Raw genomic sequence first — 18,741 nt, forward strand, 5'->3', positions numbered from 1 at the left:
TTTGTATTTTATAATCAATACAATTATATTTTTATAATTTATAACTTTTTAAATGAAAATAATTTACAATTTTTAAGTGAAAAATGTTTGTAAAAACAAATTTTAAAAAATGTAAACACTGATTAAATCCATAAAAGTTCATCAAAAGAAATTTGAGATTAAGACACAATACGAGCTTATTGGAGTTGAGTACAAGTCAGTCTTTATGAGTCCCATCTCCAAAAGAAATAAATTATTAAGACACAATATGAGTCCATGTGGTATTGATGCAAATTTACCTTTCTAAATCAATAGTTATGTGATATTTGTGCTCCAAAGTTCATACTATGTTGAGCGCTAGTCGCTTCAAATTCAAACATGATCCTAATCGGAAGGATAATTGCACAAACCTTTGAAACTAAATGTACTGAATCTCATGAAAGTCACGCATAGATCCATTTACATATATTGAATTTATCTAATATCTTATTGAAATTCACAAGTATGCATTTTTGTGAATGCATTGAAATTCATGTATTAGAGATGTTTCACTTCAGAAAACAAATGGGAGTCGCCATCTTCATCTTCATCTTGTTTGGTTTTCTTGAATTAATGCAGCACAATTTTTAGCCACAATTATTGTTTACAATCGCCTCTATTGAGGGATCCCTCAAATAAACCCACTTCTCATTGTATTCAAGTAATCCAAACCTCATCCTAGCAAAAAATTACTTGAATTCGAAAATTAATTGAACACTTAATCAAATGGTTGTCATTTTAGTGTTTTCATGAAACACCATATTTATCTAATTTGTTGATTAAAATTAGATATCTTAATAGTTTTTAATTTGTCTAATTTTTTTAAATAAAAGTAATCTATAATTAGATACTTGAAAAATAAACAATTCATAAATAAAATTTGTAATCAACCCCACAATGTGTCATTAGGAAGGACATATCATTACTTGCTCCCCTAACCATGAAAACTTTATCCATGGAAATTCATTTTCCCTTATTTCGTACCTGCATTAATTCCACAATAAATAATACATTCAGGACAACTTGCACGAATTGCTCACAAAAAGGGCTCTCTTGTTCATGCCCATGGAGCCCAGGTGCATTCAAGAAGATTTCGTACCTGCATTAATTCCTCAAACAAATAATACATTCAGGACAACTTGGACGAGTGCTCACTCACTTGCTGCCCAATAAAGGGCTCTCCTTTTCATGCCCATGGAGCCCAGGTGCATTCAAGAAGATTCAAAACGTGGCAGAAATGAGTCCACAGAAACCAAACAGCATCTCCATATATCTACGATTCTCATAAACTTGACTTCAGTTGTATAAAATTTGAGATTTAAAAGGGGTTTGCTCCATCATTTGCAAATTCCACTAGCAAGATCAGATTCAATTTCTGGAAAAAGAAAAAAAGACCAAAAAATAAAGTTTAGAGTTTTGCATGGCTTCCAATCCCGGTGATGTAGAGAAAGCTGAAGCTGCAAGGTTAGTTTCTATATATACGTACAAATTTCACAATGCATGCACCAAATTCAACTTATTTATTTATTTTTATTATTTAAAATAAATGTTTTTAATTATATTCTTATTGATCTAATAAAATTCTATCACCTTTTTACAAACAATAATGTAAAGTCGCCGCGGCTGCCGCAACATTTTAATAATAGTGTTAATAATTGTATAAATCTTTAACTCTATCCTATATGCGTAATTTTATGTTCTTTGTATCTTGGTCAGCAGAACAGATTATCCAAATGCGAAAGAATCAAAACTTGCAGCCTGGTTGACTAAAATATTTATAACATCATGTGTGTTTGGCGTTTTCCTGGATCCTTTGTTCCTCTACATTCCTCTCCTCAACCAAGATTTGAAGTGTCTGAGGTTGGACAACACCATAAAGATTATCGCTCTCGTCTTGCGATCGTTCACTGATCTATTTTATGTAGGCAGAATTATTCTGCAAATTTGTAGATTTGAACATTGTGCACCTTCGATCAAGCAATTTCTTCACGGAAAATGCTCCTGCAAGTTAATGGAATCACCCATCAAAAGCTTTTGTGATTTATTACCTGAAGTAACTGAACTTCATCGGAAGGAAAATCTAATACCAAGTATAAAAGAGGAGATATGGAAGTCGTCCATCATAGTTGACATTTTAGCTATTCTTCCTCTTCCACAGGTATGAAGAAAGGCCCTTTCATATCTAGACTCTAGATCGAGTATTTAATTGCTTTTCCAATCTCACTGTTTTAGTTTTTTCTTTTGGTCATAAATCTCACTATTTTTATTTGCATGCAGTGATATATATATATATAGTTATTCTTATATATATATATATATATATATTAATTTCACTATAAAAGCATAGGAGATTTTGCTCCAGATATAGTGGCTGAAAACAATCACAACAAGACTGACTCTATGATGCTACTGACTAAATAAATGACATGTTTGAAATTAGGACAGGACAACATCTTAATATTAGTTCACTTAATAATGGTAGGGACACAAAAAATTTGGATCCCAAAATAACCTGGTACATGCCACGTCATCAAGTTTAAGAAAACTCTGATGACATGGTTTTCTTAATTAATTTGTGTTAAAAGTCAAAAAGATTTTTTATAATTCACCAGAAGAGCAAGAGCAACCACAAAATTCAATAAAAGAAAAAGGTTCATTGTTTTACCAACTAAAAAGATTTCGGTTAAATCTCATTTTGCGCTCTAAACTTAAAATGACCAACTTTCATCCATTGATTTAGGTTTTATGATCTACCTTGCCTTTTGCCGTCAACTCCATTCAAAAATTTATTAACTTTGATGATGTGACAAGTGAAGCTCGCCTCCATATAGATAAAAATATAATTAAGAAATTCTAATAATTAAAAATATAAATATTAAAAAACTACATAAAAACAAAATAAAATTTTAAAAGTAACAAAAAATATATAAAAAAAATCAAATAAACCCATCTGCCCTCACCACCCCCTTCCCTCGTCCTCCCAATCTTCACATAGCCGGGCCCTACCCCTCCCAACCTCAAACCAACCACCACAGATCTGCCCCTCCCCCGAACCACTCTTTCCTTCTCTCAGTCCCTTCTCTTCGTCAACACCATCCTCCCATCGCTGCACTCCAGCGTCAACGTTTAGGGACGACTTGCCCCAAGGTGGCGACAATACACATAATTACAAATTGCAAATGGCAGGTCGATCAATCTATTCATTGTTCACTATTGGGTTATGTTCACAGCCATCAAATAGTAGATAGCGAGAGAGACAACGATGCATATAATTGCCTTTTGCCTTTTGGGTTGAGGCTGGGGGAATTGGGGATGGAGTGAGGTAGATTGTGTTATCAATTTGGTAAATTTTTTGGTTTTTTTAATGTAGTTTTTTAATGTTATTATTATTATTTTTAATTATTAAAATATTTAATTATTTTTTATCTATGTGGAAGTGAGCTCTACTTGCTATGTCATCAAAGTTAACAGATTTTTAGATAGAATTGATGACAGGGGGCAAAGTGGGTCACCGAATCTCAGTCAAGGAATGAAAATGGGTCATTTTGAGTTTCGGAGGGCAAAGTGAGATTTGACTCAAGTTTTAGGCCGCATTAGTGTAATTAAACCTAGATTATTTTATATACAAATTTATAAATAAACTCAATCCTAGACATGTATTTATAAAAAAAATCCAAATACTATTTAAACATAGAAACACACTCAAAATCAACAATTGTATATTTTATGGGTGTGTTTATAAATGAGTTTTGAGTGTGTGTAATGATGGGTTTTGGGTGTGTTTATAAAGTGTTTTGGGTGTTGGGTTTTTTTTTATAATTTCGGCCCTCATTTTGGGTGTTTTAGTGAAACTCTCTTATTTATAATGATACGAAAACCAAATGAACAACACTTCGGTGTCTATAACCATTTCAACCAAATTAGATAACATTATAACTACGTTTGATTGAATCGAAGAAGAATACATGTATCATGAAGACTAGGCGTCATCTATGCTATTTTGATTTCAACCAAATAAATCTAGGGTTAATTTCAATTAGAATGCTAAACTTTAACCCCTAAGGCATGTTTGTTGATGCACTCTCAATTTTAACAATTATGTATCTTAATCTTATTAATTTTTTGCAATCTGGTTCAACCATTAACTTCACTAGCGAAATTTCTGTTAACCCACATGGCTGGTTTGTGTCTCACTTATTCACTTCTTTCAATGCTAATTGAGGCGTATTTTGGACAATTGATCTCAAATGGGTTTGGGTGGGATTTTTTTTTGTGTCAAATGGGTTTGAGCAAGATGACATCAATTGCCCGAAAATACCCTTTAACTGGCAACAAAAGAAGTGAATAGGTGGGACCTACCCTTGACATGTAGGCAATTTAAATAAATTTTGATGGTAAAGTTAATGTTGGAACCAAATTGCAAAAAATTAATAAGATTAGAGTACATAACTATTAAAATTACGAGTGCGAAGGCAAACATGCCTTAAGGGTGAAAGTTTAGGATACTAAATTGATATTAACCTATAAATCTATATGTTTTACCCATTCATGTTTGAGTGAATTTGTAAAACTGAGAAAAGTATTGGAAGATTGATTTGGTTGACGAAAGGTAGACATCCTGGCGAAGAAAAGGGTACTGTAGTGCAGTAGGTTCTTGTCAATTAGGAACTATTTTTGGGCTTCTTAGATATAGGTCGAAAACAATTAGCTGTCTTTAGGTTTAGTCTACACGTTTTTAGTTTTAGATGTAGGTCCTTTGACATTTATTATTTATTTTGTTGTGTCGATTTTACTCTTTGTGTTAAATAAGTAAACACATTGAAAATCTAAGTTTAAAGCATTATTTCTTTTTAATTGAATTTCGTAATTTAAATTTTGAAATATTTCCTTGATAATATTCCTAATATATGGATAAAATAAAATTTAATCAATGAAAAGTAAAGATTCACATATTATACCAATCGATCAGATAAGTACCCACATGAAATTATGTACATAACATCCAGGTAAATAATATTATTGTTAGCCATGTAAAAAATGTAGTGACAAATCATGTTACCTAAAAGTTAGGAACATACATTAGAAGATTACCTATAAGTTAGATACAAAAATAGACAAATAAAATTGTATGTTACCTACAAAACATTGGAACAAAACATAATTTTTTTTAAAAACAAGTGCATCAGAAAATATTTTAAAAGGAATGTAATACTATGTGACACAAAAGCTAAAGGACTTTAATCAAAGTCTCCAAATCCGAGTATTGAACCAAACTCCTCAATGGGAATTCGGATCTACATCAACTTTTCCCCTAAAACAGGTATGACTTTTGAACTAATTAATAAATCCATATCATTAAGCGATGATATGGCATTGCCATGATATGATTTGGAATCCAATTTCCATGTCACTTGATACACAAATTTAGTATCCCTAGCATTACCCTAATTTAATATTTTTGTCTCACGATATCTTGTTTAGTAGTCAATATTAACATTGCAATGTGTCCAGGTGGCAATTGTCATTCTCTTTCCAAAGAGGAGGCTCTCAGGATCTTTCGGGATGCATATTATAAACTTTCTTGTTATGGGACAATATTTACCACGAGTTTTTCGCATCTACCTATCATGCAAGAAAGCTAAAAAACCTTTCAAAGGACAAATCCCATTATGGGTTAAAGGTTTACTCAATTTTTTCCTATACATTCTGGCTAGTCATGTAAGTTTCACTTTTATCATAATTTATTTAATTTTAAAAAGTTCATTTTCTTTAATAGTTGTACTTGCAAACACAATAACAGTTCTAGGAACTTGTGTGAGAACCAATATTTTGAGGCAAATATCCACAAAAGTTGTCAGCATCAATTTTGTAACAAATTTGAAATTTTCTTTTTATGAAAACTTATTACCGTCATTTAAAATTTTCTAAAAAGTTCAATCTAATAAGCTTGTTGGTTTCTGAAATTGGTACTTAGGTGACGAGGGGTAAATTTAAAAGATATTCAACCAAGAACGCAGCAAACTTCACACACTCTAGACCTTGACCAAATACTCTTATGACTAGTCAACTGTCATATATGAATTATACCAAACAATAACATACACAGAGCACACCAAGATGTACCTGCAAGCCTAGAGAATTACTAGTGACAACCTAGGCACTCAGAAGGACCCGTCAATCTAGGCATCCCATGTGCTAGCAACAACTATGGTGAAAGTGTGTGAAGACCAAACAGCAGAATCAAGCAAACACCAAACAGCAGAAAAAGATGACTAGTCAACTGCACAAACCCAGATGACTAGTCAACTGTCAAGAACACAAACCCAGAAAATTTACAGAGTTGGAAACCAGAAACTGTTTACCCAGAAACCCACCATTGGGAAAAACTGGGGGTCATCAACCGACCAGGCAATCCACTAAGTAGAAAAAGATTCTTACAAAGGAACACAAGCAAGCTCAAGAAAAACCTAGATCTATTTAGGAAGATGAGCTATACCTCCTTTGTGCAATCTTCTTCTCCAACTTAGCAAAGCTTGAAGCTCAGTTCTTCATGGCAATGGCAGCTCCTTCTCCAGCTCGTTCATCCCATGGCACTAGCTTGCAAGCTCCAACACAAACCGAAACCAATTTGGATTCAAAGGAGAAAGACCAATTTCTTCAAGAAACCATACTCTTGAAGAAATCAATCTTGAATCTGACCTAGATATAAATGAAAGATGATTTAAGTAGCTAGATGCAGATTTCGGGTTTCAAAAAGCAGTTTTTCAAAAAGATATTAATTGGAAAAACTCATAGATGAAATATTTGGTTTTCTCTTGAGGAAGAAGAAGAGAAAGATCGCAAGCCAATCTTTCCAAAACTTCCTCCCCAAAAGAGACAACAGCCAAATGAGAAATCTCATGGCTTTTAATGTCCAACGAATTCCTTAGGTCAGACAACCCACTTGGCAGCTGAGAGAGAGAAAGAATAAAAGGACAAAACAGTTTGTTATCCAGCTGGAAACAAGGATGACTAGTCATCTGAGAAACGGATGACTAGTCATCATTTTATGAAGACTGTTTAATGTAATGATATGCAATGCTCAATACCTTTGTCAAATTGCTTGAGCCACCATAGAGCAGAGATTAGAGAAGAGCACCAATAAAAGTTTTCCTAATCTAGACTTGAGCTTGATAAATTACATTACACATCCTATTACAAAGTTGTCAAGGGAAGCCAAAAGAAAATAGTAAAAACCATACATTAACAATCTCCCCCTTTTTGGCTTTCCTTGACAACACACTCTCTAGGAACACTCAACCCAAAACCGAGACTAAGGAGATGATGAAATGAAGATACCTGCAAGAACAACCAATCTTCCCGGCACAAAAACAAGCATATTATCACAGAAATTTTAAAACAATGTGCAATGTGGGGTTGAGAGTGTTCTCCCCCTTGTTGATAAGGAAAGTGCAAAAAGGCAGAGAGATAGAAACAACATACAAAAGTAACCACAGAGTGATAGGCATATATGAACAAGGTTAACAGCAAATAACTTAGATTGATGACTAGTCAAATAACAGTTGTTTAAAACAGTACAGAACATAGATTTATGACTAGTCAAATACTAGTTGTTCAAAACAGGACAGAACAACTCCCCCTATCAAAATGCACAGACTAATCACAATGTGATTACAAAATAACTCCCCTACCGACCTGCGGAGGGTACAAGATTAAAACCACTACACAAATAGAAACTCCCCCTAAAGCAAAAACACCCCATTTAGAAAACATACTCCCCCTGAGTATCATATAGCATAAAGGAATTAACCTTTGACGTACTCATTAAGCGAACTTTCCATAAATAGCCAACAAACACAAAAGTGCATCAGGCTAAAGAGAATAAGAAATGGAGCATAAGTTGCAAGGAATCATACCTAAAGCAATTAAAATCAAGTGGCTGAATTTAATTTCAATGTGTACACATTACACATAAAGAAACTCCCTTAAAAAGATAGAGTTTCAGCAACATATTTATCAAAACAAGGGACAACCAATGAATTTTTCTTTACACACCATAGTACAAAATCAAGACAAAGTACTAAGGTTTCAAAATTTAAGGCATCAATCATTGTCAATTTGAAGAAAGCACCAAGCAAGATGAACCCTAAATTTTTGCTCAAGATTGAGGACATGCGAGAAAGAACACAAGACATAAGTCTCTAGGTTGTCCAAAAACACAACATAGCTTCCAAAAAGCACAAGAAGAAGAGAGTGGACTAGTGAAACGGACTAGTCACGCATGTCCAAATTTAAGGTGGCATCAAAAGACCAACAACCTCATAGACACAGCCAAGAATAAAAGAGAGCAAATCAATCAAGATAAGGCTTAGAAAGGCAACATTGATGTATGAAAATGATAAAAAGAATCAGCAAGAATGTTGCCAAAACACATGCATCTCAAAGAAACTCCCCCAACAAAATAAATTAGCCAACAATCCAAAACTCATATAGCACAGCAAACTCGTAAGGATTTCAAGACCAACTTATTAAGGTGACTGGTCATAGACCAAAGTGGCATCATCCAAACACGACCACACATAAACACAGTACCAGTGTTGAAACAGAAGGTGTAAATGAGACAAGGAGAAGACAAGTGAGCCTTTGTGCTTTGTGTCATAACCAATGGTCTTAGTTCTTAGAGAGTGAAAATTAATTTCACCAAAAGGCACAAGATCCCTATTAAGCATACAGCATGACTTGATGGCCAGAGACATAGCTAAACAATAAGAGACAAGACCAGATACACGGTCAGAAACGAAAATAGATCATGATGACTAGTCAACCACAATCAGCGTATGCATATAGTGACTAGTCAACCAGAGCAGTAATCACAATAAGCATCATGTTTAGTATCGACCTTATAGAAGATGAAGGACTTTGCTAATACACAGAGAAGCACTAGCAAACATATCAAGTGACCAGGGATGTTCAGCAATCATTGTCTAGACCAAGTCTTCAAGCACATGAATTAAAAAAGAAAAGAATTAAAGGCCTATGCCGAGATCAATCCTAACAAGATGTAAGCAGTTCATAACATTACAAAGTGTTCCAAGGACAAGCAAATGACAAGCTCCCTTTCATGGAAAAATCACAAAGTGCAATAGACCTATAAATGCAAACATGAGATTGCAGCCAAGACAATCATCATTCGAGTTACATAAAGCAACAACATCAATAGAAGACTACTCAAAAGTGACTTAAGGAACCCATAAGAGAGACAACCAGGTCACATATGGTAACATGGGTCAAATCCAAGAAGGACTAAATACCTTAAGACCAAACCAATACCAGTGACCAATGACTAGTATATATGACTAGTCATATGGGCTCAGAAGACAAACACCAACATTACTTAAACAAGCAAACTCACAGATTTCTCAAATGTGTGACCAAACCCATGACATGTCAATGAAGAAGCTTCACTAAAGCAAAGTATGGACTATCACAGCCAAATAGATACAAGAGAGACTACCAAGTAGTCAATGACTCCAAAGTATGCTCACAAATGCATACAATAAGACTCAACACAGTCCAAACCACATCAAAAGAAAAGAGCTTGAATGACATAAAGTGTAGAGCCCCTTTAAGCACAACAAATAACACAACAAAAATGCAACCAATAATGAATCAGTGAGACACAAAGAATGCTAGATTGGATGACTAGTCATGCGAGGCAGAAATGATTTCAGAAAGCTAGCATGAAACACATTGACCCAAGACATAGCATACAAAGAGATATCCAAGCATAATAAGCCATATTGAGATGGAAGCAACTAGAATTTGAATTAGAAAAACGACATGCAATAGAATAACATGCATCTCCATAACATGTGCTTAGGTTATTTGGAAAAACACAAATAGGAAATTGTTAATCTATTGCCAAGGCAATATATGCACTCAATTCCCAAAATCAATGAGACACATAAGTTAGAACTTCTCATGAAGCTTAGAGTAAGGAGTTTGGGAAAATGAGGTCTAATTCAATATGAGCTTCAATAATGATTTCCAAGAGTTGCATGAGACTTTCCAAGCATCAAATCTAATATAAGTTCTAGAAATCAAGGCATAAACCCTACCAAGAAATGTGATCCAAAAGTTGACATTTATCAATATTTTAGAAAGGCATAGCACACTTGCTTGTACAATTTTGCTTTTCTATTTGATGATGTACAATGCTCTTCCAAGCGCTTTTACCTTTTTATAAAAAATGAAGTATAGCACACTTGCTTGTCCGAAAATGCTTTTTCTATATTTGTGGACATTGCTTTTCCAAGGCTTTTACTCCAACAATTTATTTGCATTTTGATTTCCAAATGGATCAAAAGATCAAGGTAGAGAGACAACTACAAGTGATCTTAGACACTTTATAGATAGCTCAAAGCATATCATGCAACCCAAGTATATTCAACAAAAAATGCTCAAAATTGTAGACAAGAATGGGGATAACTCTTTCACACCTACAACATCATGAAAAGACTTCCACTCATAAGAATCATGCATCTTGAGAGAAGAGAGCTTACATGCAATTTATTAACACAAACAAAATGGAAATTCATATTATGAGCACATGAAATTGAAAATACAAGTTAATCCATTTTGCACAACCCAATAGAAGGAAATCAATACCTTCAAGTATCTAGCGGTTGAAGAAGAAAAAATAAAAATAAAAAAATAGCTAGTTGCTTCTCAATAGACACAAATTGCAAGGCAAGGCAATTACTAAGATCTCTTGTGCAAGAAAATGTCTTAAGTCAATTAGTCAAATGTCACCAAGTTCTTACATAAAGCATGGAATTTAGTTGGACTCAAGATTCAAAGGATTGTGAGGGAGATGACTAAAAGACATGCACACAATGACCACATCTTTCTAAAACAAAAATGAAATAAATATATAAAAAATAAAAAAGAAGAAGTAAGATGCATGTGCATGACAGGGTATCTAGACTCCATGAAGCAACCACAAACAAGAGAATGGTCTAGATACATAAGATAAAGAAACTAGTCACCAACATGAGGAAGAACATGGTCTTCCTTCTTGATCCAAACTTGCTTCACTTTTGAGACTTTATGAGGCATAGAGATCACCTTAGGAATTTTGACAGCTTTATAAAGAAGATCATTCACTTGAGTTTGAAGTGAGTTGTCATTTACTTTCTTGAAATGAACAAAAGGCTTTTTCTCAAAATTCCTAAACTCAAAACACTTTGGTCTAATGTGTCCTAATGTGCCACAATGATGGCATATAGGAATGAACCTTTTTGGTTGTTGAAAACCAAATTTTGCAAGTGAAAAATGTTTATCTCTTGTACAAATAACAGATTTTGCAAGCTCACATGTTTTAAGAGATGAAATATGGTTCTTAAAGTCATTTGCATCGGTTGCTCTAGACACATTCCTTAGAGCATTACACCTAGGTCGAATATGACCTTTCACACCACAATGGTAACAAGTAGGAATGAATCTTTGAGTCCTAGTTGGCTCTAAAACATCAAACTTTGTATTTGACTCCTTGACAAATGTGGTCAAATGAGGAGGGGCATATGAACTAGAACAACCATAACCAAAAGCAATTTTGTCTCCATGAACCTTACCCATATTCAACATTTTATCCACCTTTTTAGCCCCTATGGTAAGCTTGATCACCATGTCATTTGCCTCATTTATCTGAGTCAACAAATTCTTGTTGGAGGCATGGAAAACCAAGTTGTTTTCCTTGAGCACATTCAATTGGTTTGAAATGTCATTTTTAATGACAATCAATGAATCCTTTTCACTCTTCAAGGTCTCAATATTTTCACTCAATTCATTATTTGCTTCTTTAAAAGTGCAATTAAGAATTTCCAGGTTCTTTACCTTCCTTTCAAGTAGGAAATTTCTTTCCTTAAGCTTGGAAGTTTCAGTAAAAAGGACATCATACTTTTCACACATACCCAGGTATGACTGGTCATCCTGTTTCTGTATGACTGGTCATCCTGCCTATCATCTCCAGACACAGATTCATTTTTTGAATCAGATTTTCCTTCCTTAACTACATGAACTCTAGCAATGCTAGAGTTATGAACAGAACCAACAAGGGCAAAATTATTTGTCTCTTCAAAAGATGAAGTGATATAGTTATTGGAATCAACACTATCACTATCACTCCATTGTGCACTAATTGACTCATCTCTCCCATTAGACTCTATCATGTGGTTATTTGCACATTCCACATCAGTGTGACCAGCACCACCACATAGATAGCACTTTACAAGACCCTTCAAACTTTTGTCCTCCCTAAAGCCATAAGAGTCCAAAAAATTCATCTCCTTAAAAACATTGTCTTGAGACACACATGTAGACGAGCTAAGAAGATTTTGACAATTCCTAGTGACTTTGGTTTTACCTTTGACAACCCTTCTATATTTCTGAACAAACAAGGCAAGCTCATCATGAATGCAATGAGCAATTTGGTCCATTTTTATGTTTGCAAACCTAATACCAATTAGCACCCAAAGGATCTCTCTATTTATATTAAGAGCTGGTGCTCTGATACCAATTGAAATTGGTACTTAGGTGACGAGGGGTAAATTTAAAAGATATTCAACCAAGAACGCAGCAAACTTCACACACTCTAGACCTTGACCAAATACTCTTATGACTAGTCAACTGTCATATATGAATTATACCAAACAATAACATACACAGAGCACACCAAGATGTACCTGCAAGCCTAGAGAATTACTAGTGACAACCTAGGCACTCAGAAGGACCCGTCAATCTAGGCATCCCATGTGCTAGCAACAACTATGGTGAAAGTGTGTGAAGACCAAACAGCAGAATCAAGCAAACACCAAACAGCAGAAAAAGATGACTAGTCAACTGCACAAACCCAGATGACTAGTCAACTGTCAAGAACACAAACCCAGAAAATTTACTGAGTTGGAAACCAGAAACTGTTTACCCAGAAACCCACCATTGGGAAAAACTGGGGGTCATCAACCGACCAGGCAATCCACTAAGTAGAAAAAGATTCTTACAAAGGAACACAAGCAAGCTCAAGAAAAACCTAGATCTATTTAGGAAGATGAGCTATACCTCCTTTGTGCAATCTTCTTCTCCAACTTAGCAAAGCTTGAAGCTCAGTTCTTCATGGCAATGGCAGCTCCTTCTCCAGCTCGTTCATCCCATGGCACTAGCTTGCAAGCTCCAACACAAACCGAAACCAATTTGGATTCAAAGGAGAAAGACCAATTTCTTCAAGAAACCATACTCTTGAAGAAATCAATCTTGAATCTGACCTAGATATAAATGAAAGATGATTTAAGTAGCTAGATGCAGATTTCGGGTTTCAAAAGCAGTTTTTCAAAAAGATATTAATTGGAAAAACTCATAGATGAAATATTTGGTTTTCTCTTGAGGAAGAAGAAGAGAAAGATCGCAAGCCAATCTTTCCAAAACTTCCTCCCCAAAAGAGACAACAGCCAAATGAGAAATCTCATGGCTTTTAATGTCCAACGAATTCCTTAGGTCAGACAACCCACTTGGCAGCTGAGAGAGAGAAAGAATAAAAGGACAAAACAGTTTGTTATCCATTGGAAACAAGGATGACTAGTCATCTGAGAAACGGATGACTAGTCATCATTTTATGAAGACTGTTTAATGTAATGATATGCAATGCTCAATACCTTTGTCAAATTGCTTGAGCCACCATAGAGCAGAGATTAGAGAAGAGCACCAATAAAAGTTTTCCCTAATCTAGACTTGAGCTTGATAAATTACATTACACATCCTATTACAAAGTTGTCAAGGGAAGCCAAAAGAAAATAGTAAAAACCATACATTAACAGTTTCTTTAGGTGCTTGGTGCTTTTTGGTACTTCTTTGCTGCTCAACAACTAATAAGATGCTGGGAATATGCCTGTGGACATGGAAATGGATGTGGCGCTACTACATTGGATTGTCATGATCACCAAACGTGGAGAAATATTACAGCTCTAAATAATTTATGCCCTATAGATCCACCAAATGCAACTCGCTTTGAGTTTGGTATATACCAAAATGTCCTTCAGTCGGGTGCATTGTGGTCAACAGACTATCCCCTGAAGTTTTTGAACAGTTTTTGTTGGGGCCTGCGAAATTTGAGGTTTGTACCTGTATTGAGTTATAATTACAAATAAATAAAAATCTAAATTTGCAATCTAGAGGATTTGTTACAAAAAAAAAAAAAGTATATAGTAATCTACATGTCAATTAACTTTTTTCTTTCTTTCTATAGGATGGTTGTAATTTTATATCTTGTTTGTGTAGGTTATGAGACCCAACGTATACACTGATGCTGTTTTTTAACTAGAGAGAATACATTGAACATATTATCTTTATAATTAAGTTGAGATTTGTATATATTATGTAATCTGATCCATTTCATGTTTGCAGTTCTCTTGCTTCAAATCTCCAACCGAGTTTCCATACATGGGAAATCGCCTTTGTTGCTTTTATATCTATAATCGGCTTGATACTATTTGTATATCTCATTGGAAATTTGCAGGTTGGTGCGGTGTACATAAAATGTTCTCCTTTAAGCTTAAAGCTCCTGATTTGATTTTTTTTTTCTCTCTCTCTCTCTCTCTCTCTCTCTCTCTCTCTCTCTCTTTCTATATATATATATATATATATATATATAAAAGAAAGCTTCAATTGAAGGAAATTCTTATGGGACCTATTCGCATTATATATATATATATATATATATATGAGAAAGTCTCAATAGAAGGGACTGTACGTGTGTGCCAATTGATTTTTTATTTTATTCAAAATTAAGAAAGAGAGTCTCACAAAAAAAAAGGAAAAGAAAGAGAAGTTGTGTTCCACGAAAATAGGACTCCATTTTCTTATTTTGGTTTTTATTTTAAATTTTTTAATATGAAAAATTACTGTACTATATTATTCTTATTTAATTAAAAGTTTCAATGCTTAATAAATTCATTAACTAAGGGCAATTTATAGTATTTTGAATGTTTTACCATTATATGCTCCTTTTTTTTTTTTAAAATAAAAATTTTGTTGGGATTGATCCATTAATTCTCTACATTTTGCTTTATATATATAGATATAGATATATATAATTTTCTATAACAATTATAAATTAGAATTAATGAACTGTACATCGTTGTTATGAAACAGACCTATGTGCTTATTAATACTCAAAGCTTAGAAGAGCAGAGACGCAAGAATAAACTTCACAAGAAGATTGAAGAAAGTGACCAAGAAGTAGAAAAATGGTTATCTCACCATGGCATCCCCCTTATTAAAAAGCAGAAGATCATGAAAGAGATTATAAGGGACCTTGAAGAAAACTTGGATTTTGATGTGGAGAGGGAAATCCTCTCTATTCTTTCCAAAGAAGAAATCAACAGTTGCAGCCCGTTGAGTAGGCTGAGGAAGGTAGGTTCATCCAAACGCATCATATTTAATTTTTCACCACCATCATTCGTATCCAATGATATATATTAGATTTTTAATTGTTGGTTAGTTTTCTCAAATAATATTGTATCTAATACCAGGTGCCACTACTTAAAGACATGGACGAAGGAGTTTTGAGAGAAATCTCTGAGAAGCTTAAGCCCGAGAAGTATACTTGTGGAGAAAACATTATTGAAAAAACACTCGAAAAGATGTTTTTCATCGTGGACGGACATGTAACCATTGAAAAGGCAGATAAATCTCGATCGGAACTAGGCCCAGGAAATTTTAATGGAGAGAAACTTCCGTTATCTGCTTTATGGACCTCCTCTAGTGATGCAAAACCCATAATAAACGAGTCTGTTCAGGCCATTGATGATGTTCAAGCCCTTGTTCTCAATGCCACAGACATGGAGAGCATCAGCTCTAAACCCAAGTCGATTTATAAGAAGTTGTGCATGGTGACTAAACTTAAGAAAGTGAGCTCCTCTCAATGACAGATATTAGATTTTTAATTGTTGGTTAGTTTTCTCAAATAATATTGTATCTAATACCAGGTGCCACTACTTAAAGACATGGACGAAGGAGTTTTGAGAGAAATCTCTGAGAAGCTTAAGCCCGAGAAGTATACTCGTGGACAAAACATTATTGAAAAAACACTTGAAAAGATGCTTTTCATCGCGCACGGACGTGTAACCATTAAAAAGGCAGATGATTCTTCATCGGAACTAGGCGCAGGAGATTTTTATGGAGAGGAACTTCTAGTTGCGCCATTGTGGACCTCTTCTGGTGATGCGAAACCCATAATAAACGAGTTTGTTCAGGCCATTGATGATGTTCATGCCCTTGTTCTCAATGCCACAGACATTGAGAGCATCAGCTCTAAACCCAAGTCGATTTATAAGAAGTTGTGCATGGTGACTATACTTAAGAAAGTAAGCTCCTCTCAATGATAGATATTAGATTTTTAATTGTTGGTTAGTTTTCTCAAATAATATTGTATCTAATACCAGGTGCCAGTACTTAAAGACATGGACGGAGGAGTTCTGAGAGAAATCTCTGAGAAGCTGAAGCCCGAGAAGTATACTCGTGGAGACATCATTATTGAAAAGGATAAAGCATTTGAAAAGATGCTTTTCATCTTGGACGGACATGTAACGATTGTAAATCCAACTCATTCTATGCGGCCATTAGGCGCAGGAGATTTTTATGGAGAGGAACTTCTAGTTGCGCCATTGTGGACCTCTTCTGGTGATGCGAAACCCATAATAAACGAGTCTGTTCAGGCCATTGATGATGTTCATGCCCTTGTTCTTAATGCCACAGGCATTGAGAGCATCAGCTCTAAACCCAAGTCGATTTATAAGAAGTTGTGCATGGTGACTATACTTAAGAAAGTAAGCTCCTCTCAATGATAGATATTAGATTTTTAATTGTTGGTTAGTTTTCTCAAATAATATTATATCTAATACCAGGTGCCAGTACTTAAAGACATGGACGGAGGAGTTCTGAGAGAAATCTCTGAGAAGCTGAAGCCCGAGAAGTATACTCGTGGAGACATCATTATTGAAAAGGATAAAGCATTTGAAAAGATGCTTTTCATCTTGGACGGACATGTAACGATTGTAAATCCAACTCATTCTATGCGGCCATTAGGCGCAGGAGATTTTTATGGAGAGGAACTTCTAGTTGCGCCATTGTGGACCTCTTCTGGTGATGCGAAACCCATAATAAACGAGTCTGTTCAGGCCATTGATGATGTTCATGCCCTTGTTCTCAATGCCACAGGCATTGAGAGCATCAGCTCTAAACCCAAGTCGATTTATAAGAAGTTGTGCATGGTGACTATACTTAAGAAAGTAAGCTTCTCTCAATGATAGATATTAGATTTTTAATTGTTGGTTAGTTTTCTCAAATAATATTGTATCTAATACCAGGTGCCACTACTTAAAGACATGGACGAAGGAGTTTTGAGAGAAATCTCTGAGAAGCTTAAGCCCGAGAAGTATACTCGTGGACAAAACATTATTGAAAAAACACTTGAAAAGATGCTTTTCATCGCGCACGGACGTGTAACCATTAAGAAGGCAGATGATTCTTCATCGGAACTAGGCGCAGGAGATTTTTATGGAGGGAACCTTTTAGTTGCGCTATCGTGGACCTCCTCTGGTGATGCAAATCCCATAAACGATGAGTCTGTTGAGGCCCTTGATGATGTTCAAGCCCTTGTTCTCTATGCCACAGACATGAAGAGCATCAGCTCTAAATCCAAGTCGCATTTCAAGAAGTTGTGCATGGAGACTATACCTAAGAAAGTAAGCTCCTCTAAATTTAGAAGACATATAAAAGAATAATAATTTGATTCTCACCTTCCATGATATTACCTATTTGATTTATATAATGTTCTTTAATACAACGGAAAGGGCAATAAAGGTAAATAGCTAGTTAATAATAGACAATGATATTACTTATTTGATTTATATAATGTTCTCTTTATCACTACTACATTTTAGGCTTTGCGCGACGAAGGGATCTTCGTCGCGCAAAAATGATTTTAGTCACACATAATTATGCGCGACAGAAGTTTCGTCGCGCACATCCGCTGCGCAAAGTTCGTGAAGAAAGGATTTGCGCGACGAACAAATATCATTCGTCGCGCAAAACAGTGCGACGTATTACAACTTCGTTAAAAAAAACATTTGGGACGACCCTAATGTCCGTCGCACAAATATTTGCGCGACGAAAAACTGGTCGTCGCAAAAACAATGCGCAACGGAGTCTTCCGTCGTGCGAGATACATGAACTTTGCGCGACGAAATAATATTCGTCGCAAGACGTAGTCTTTGCACGACAAAAAGTCGCGCATACAAATTTCGGCGAGATAATTCGTCGCACATACAAATTTCGACGAAACAATTCGTCACGATACACATTTTGCGCAACAAAATTCTTCGTCGCGCATGATTAAAATATATTTGTCAACGGGTTTATTTAAATGATTTTGTGCGACGATTTACGTTTTGTCGCGCAAAAGTAATATATATTATTAAAAAAATTTATTATTATTTGATTTTTAATTTTTTTTAAAAATAAATTTGGTTTTTTTTATAATTAAAATGAAATTACAATAAAAAGATTAATCGCAAAGAAAATATTTATTATATAAAATAAAAGAAATGTATACAAGAGAAATATTGTAAAAGTAATTATAAAAATAAAAAACTAATCAAATAATGTTCCAAA

At 34.7% G+C, this 18,741-nt stretch overlaps 1 protein-coding gene across 1 annotated transcript; it reads left to right on the top strand.

Moving 5' to 3' along the window:
- The first annotated feature begins 1,236 nt into the window (after positions 1-1,236).
- LOC148917406 (cyclic nucleotide-gated ion channel 1-like) lies at positions 1,237-16,913 on the top strand. Its single transcript, XM_089052431.1, has 9 exons — positions 1,237-1,482; positions 1,738-2,176; positions 5,530-5,736; positions 13,896-14,182; positions 14,473-14,584; positions 15,220-15,480; positions 15,600-15,977; positions 16,056-16,415; positions 16,512-16,913. Exons 1-9 carry the CDS (start codon positions 1,439-1,441, stop codon positions 16,911-16,913), a joined length of 2,490 nt encoding a protein of 829 aa, XP_088908557.1. The 5' UTR covers positions 1,237-1,438.
- The last annotated feature ends 1,828 nt before the right edge of the window (positions 16,914-18,741 follow it).

The sequence above is a fragment of the Prunus mume genome, linkage group LG5, assembly GCF_029339155.1.
Source record: "Prunus mume cultivar Tortuosa linkage group LG5, ASM2933915v1, whole genome shotgun sequence".
Classification (NCBI taxonomy): Eukaryota; Viridiplantae; Streptophyta; class Magnoliopsida; order Rosales; family Rosaceae; genus Prunus; species Prunus mume.

Coding starts and splice junctions, on each gene's coding strand:
- LOC148917406 (XM_089052431.1), top strand. CDS start 1,439: ATGGCTTCCAATCCCGGTGATGTAGAGAAAGCTGAAGCTGCAAG. Junction 14,585..15,219: donor ATCTCATTGGAAATTTGCAG/GTTGGTGCGGTG, acceptor GTTATGAAACAG/ACCTATGTGCTTATTAATAC. Junction 16,416..16,511: donor TTTATAAGAAGTTGTGCATG/GTGACTATACTT, acceptor ATCTAATACCAG/GTGCCAGTACTTAAAGACAT.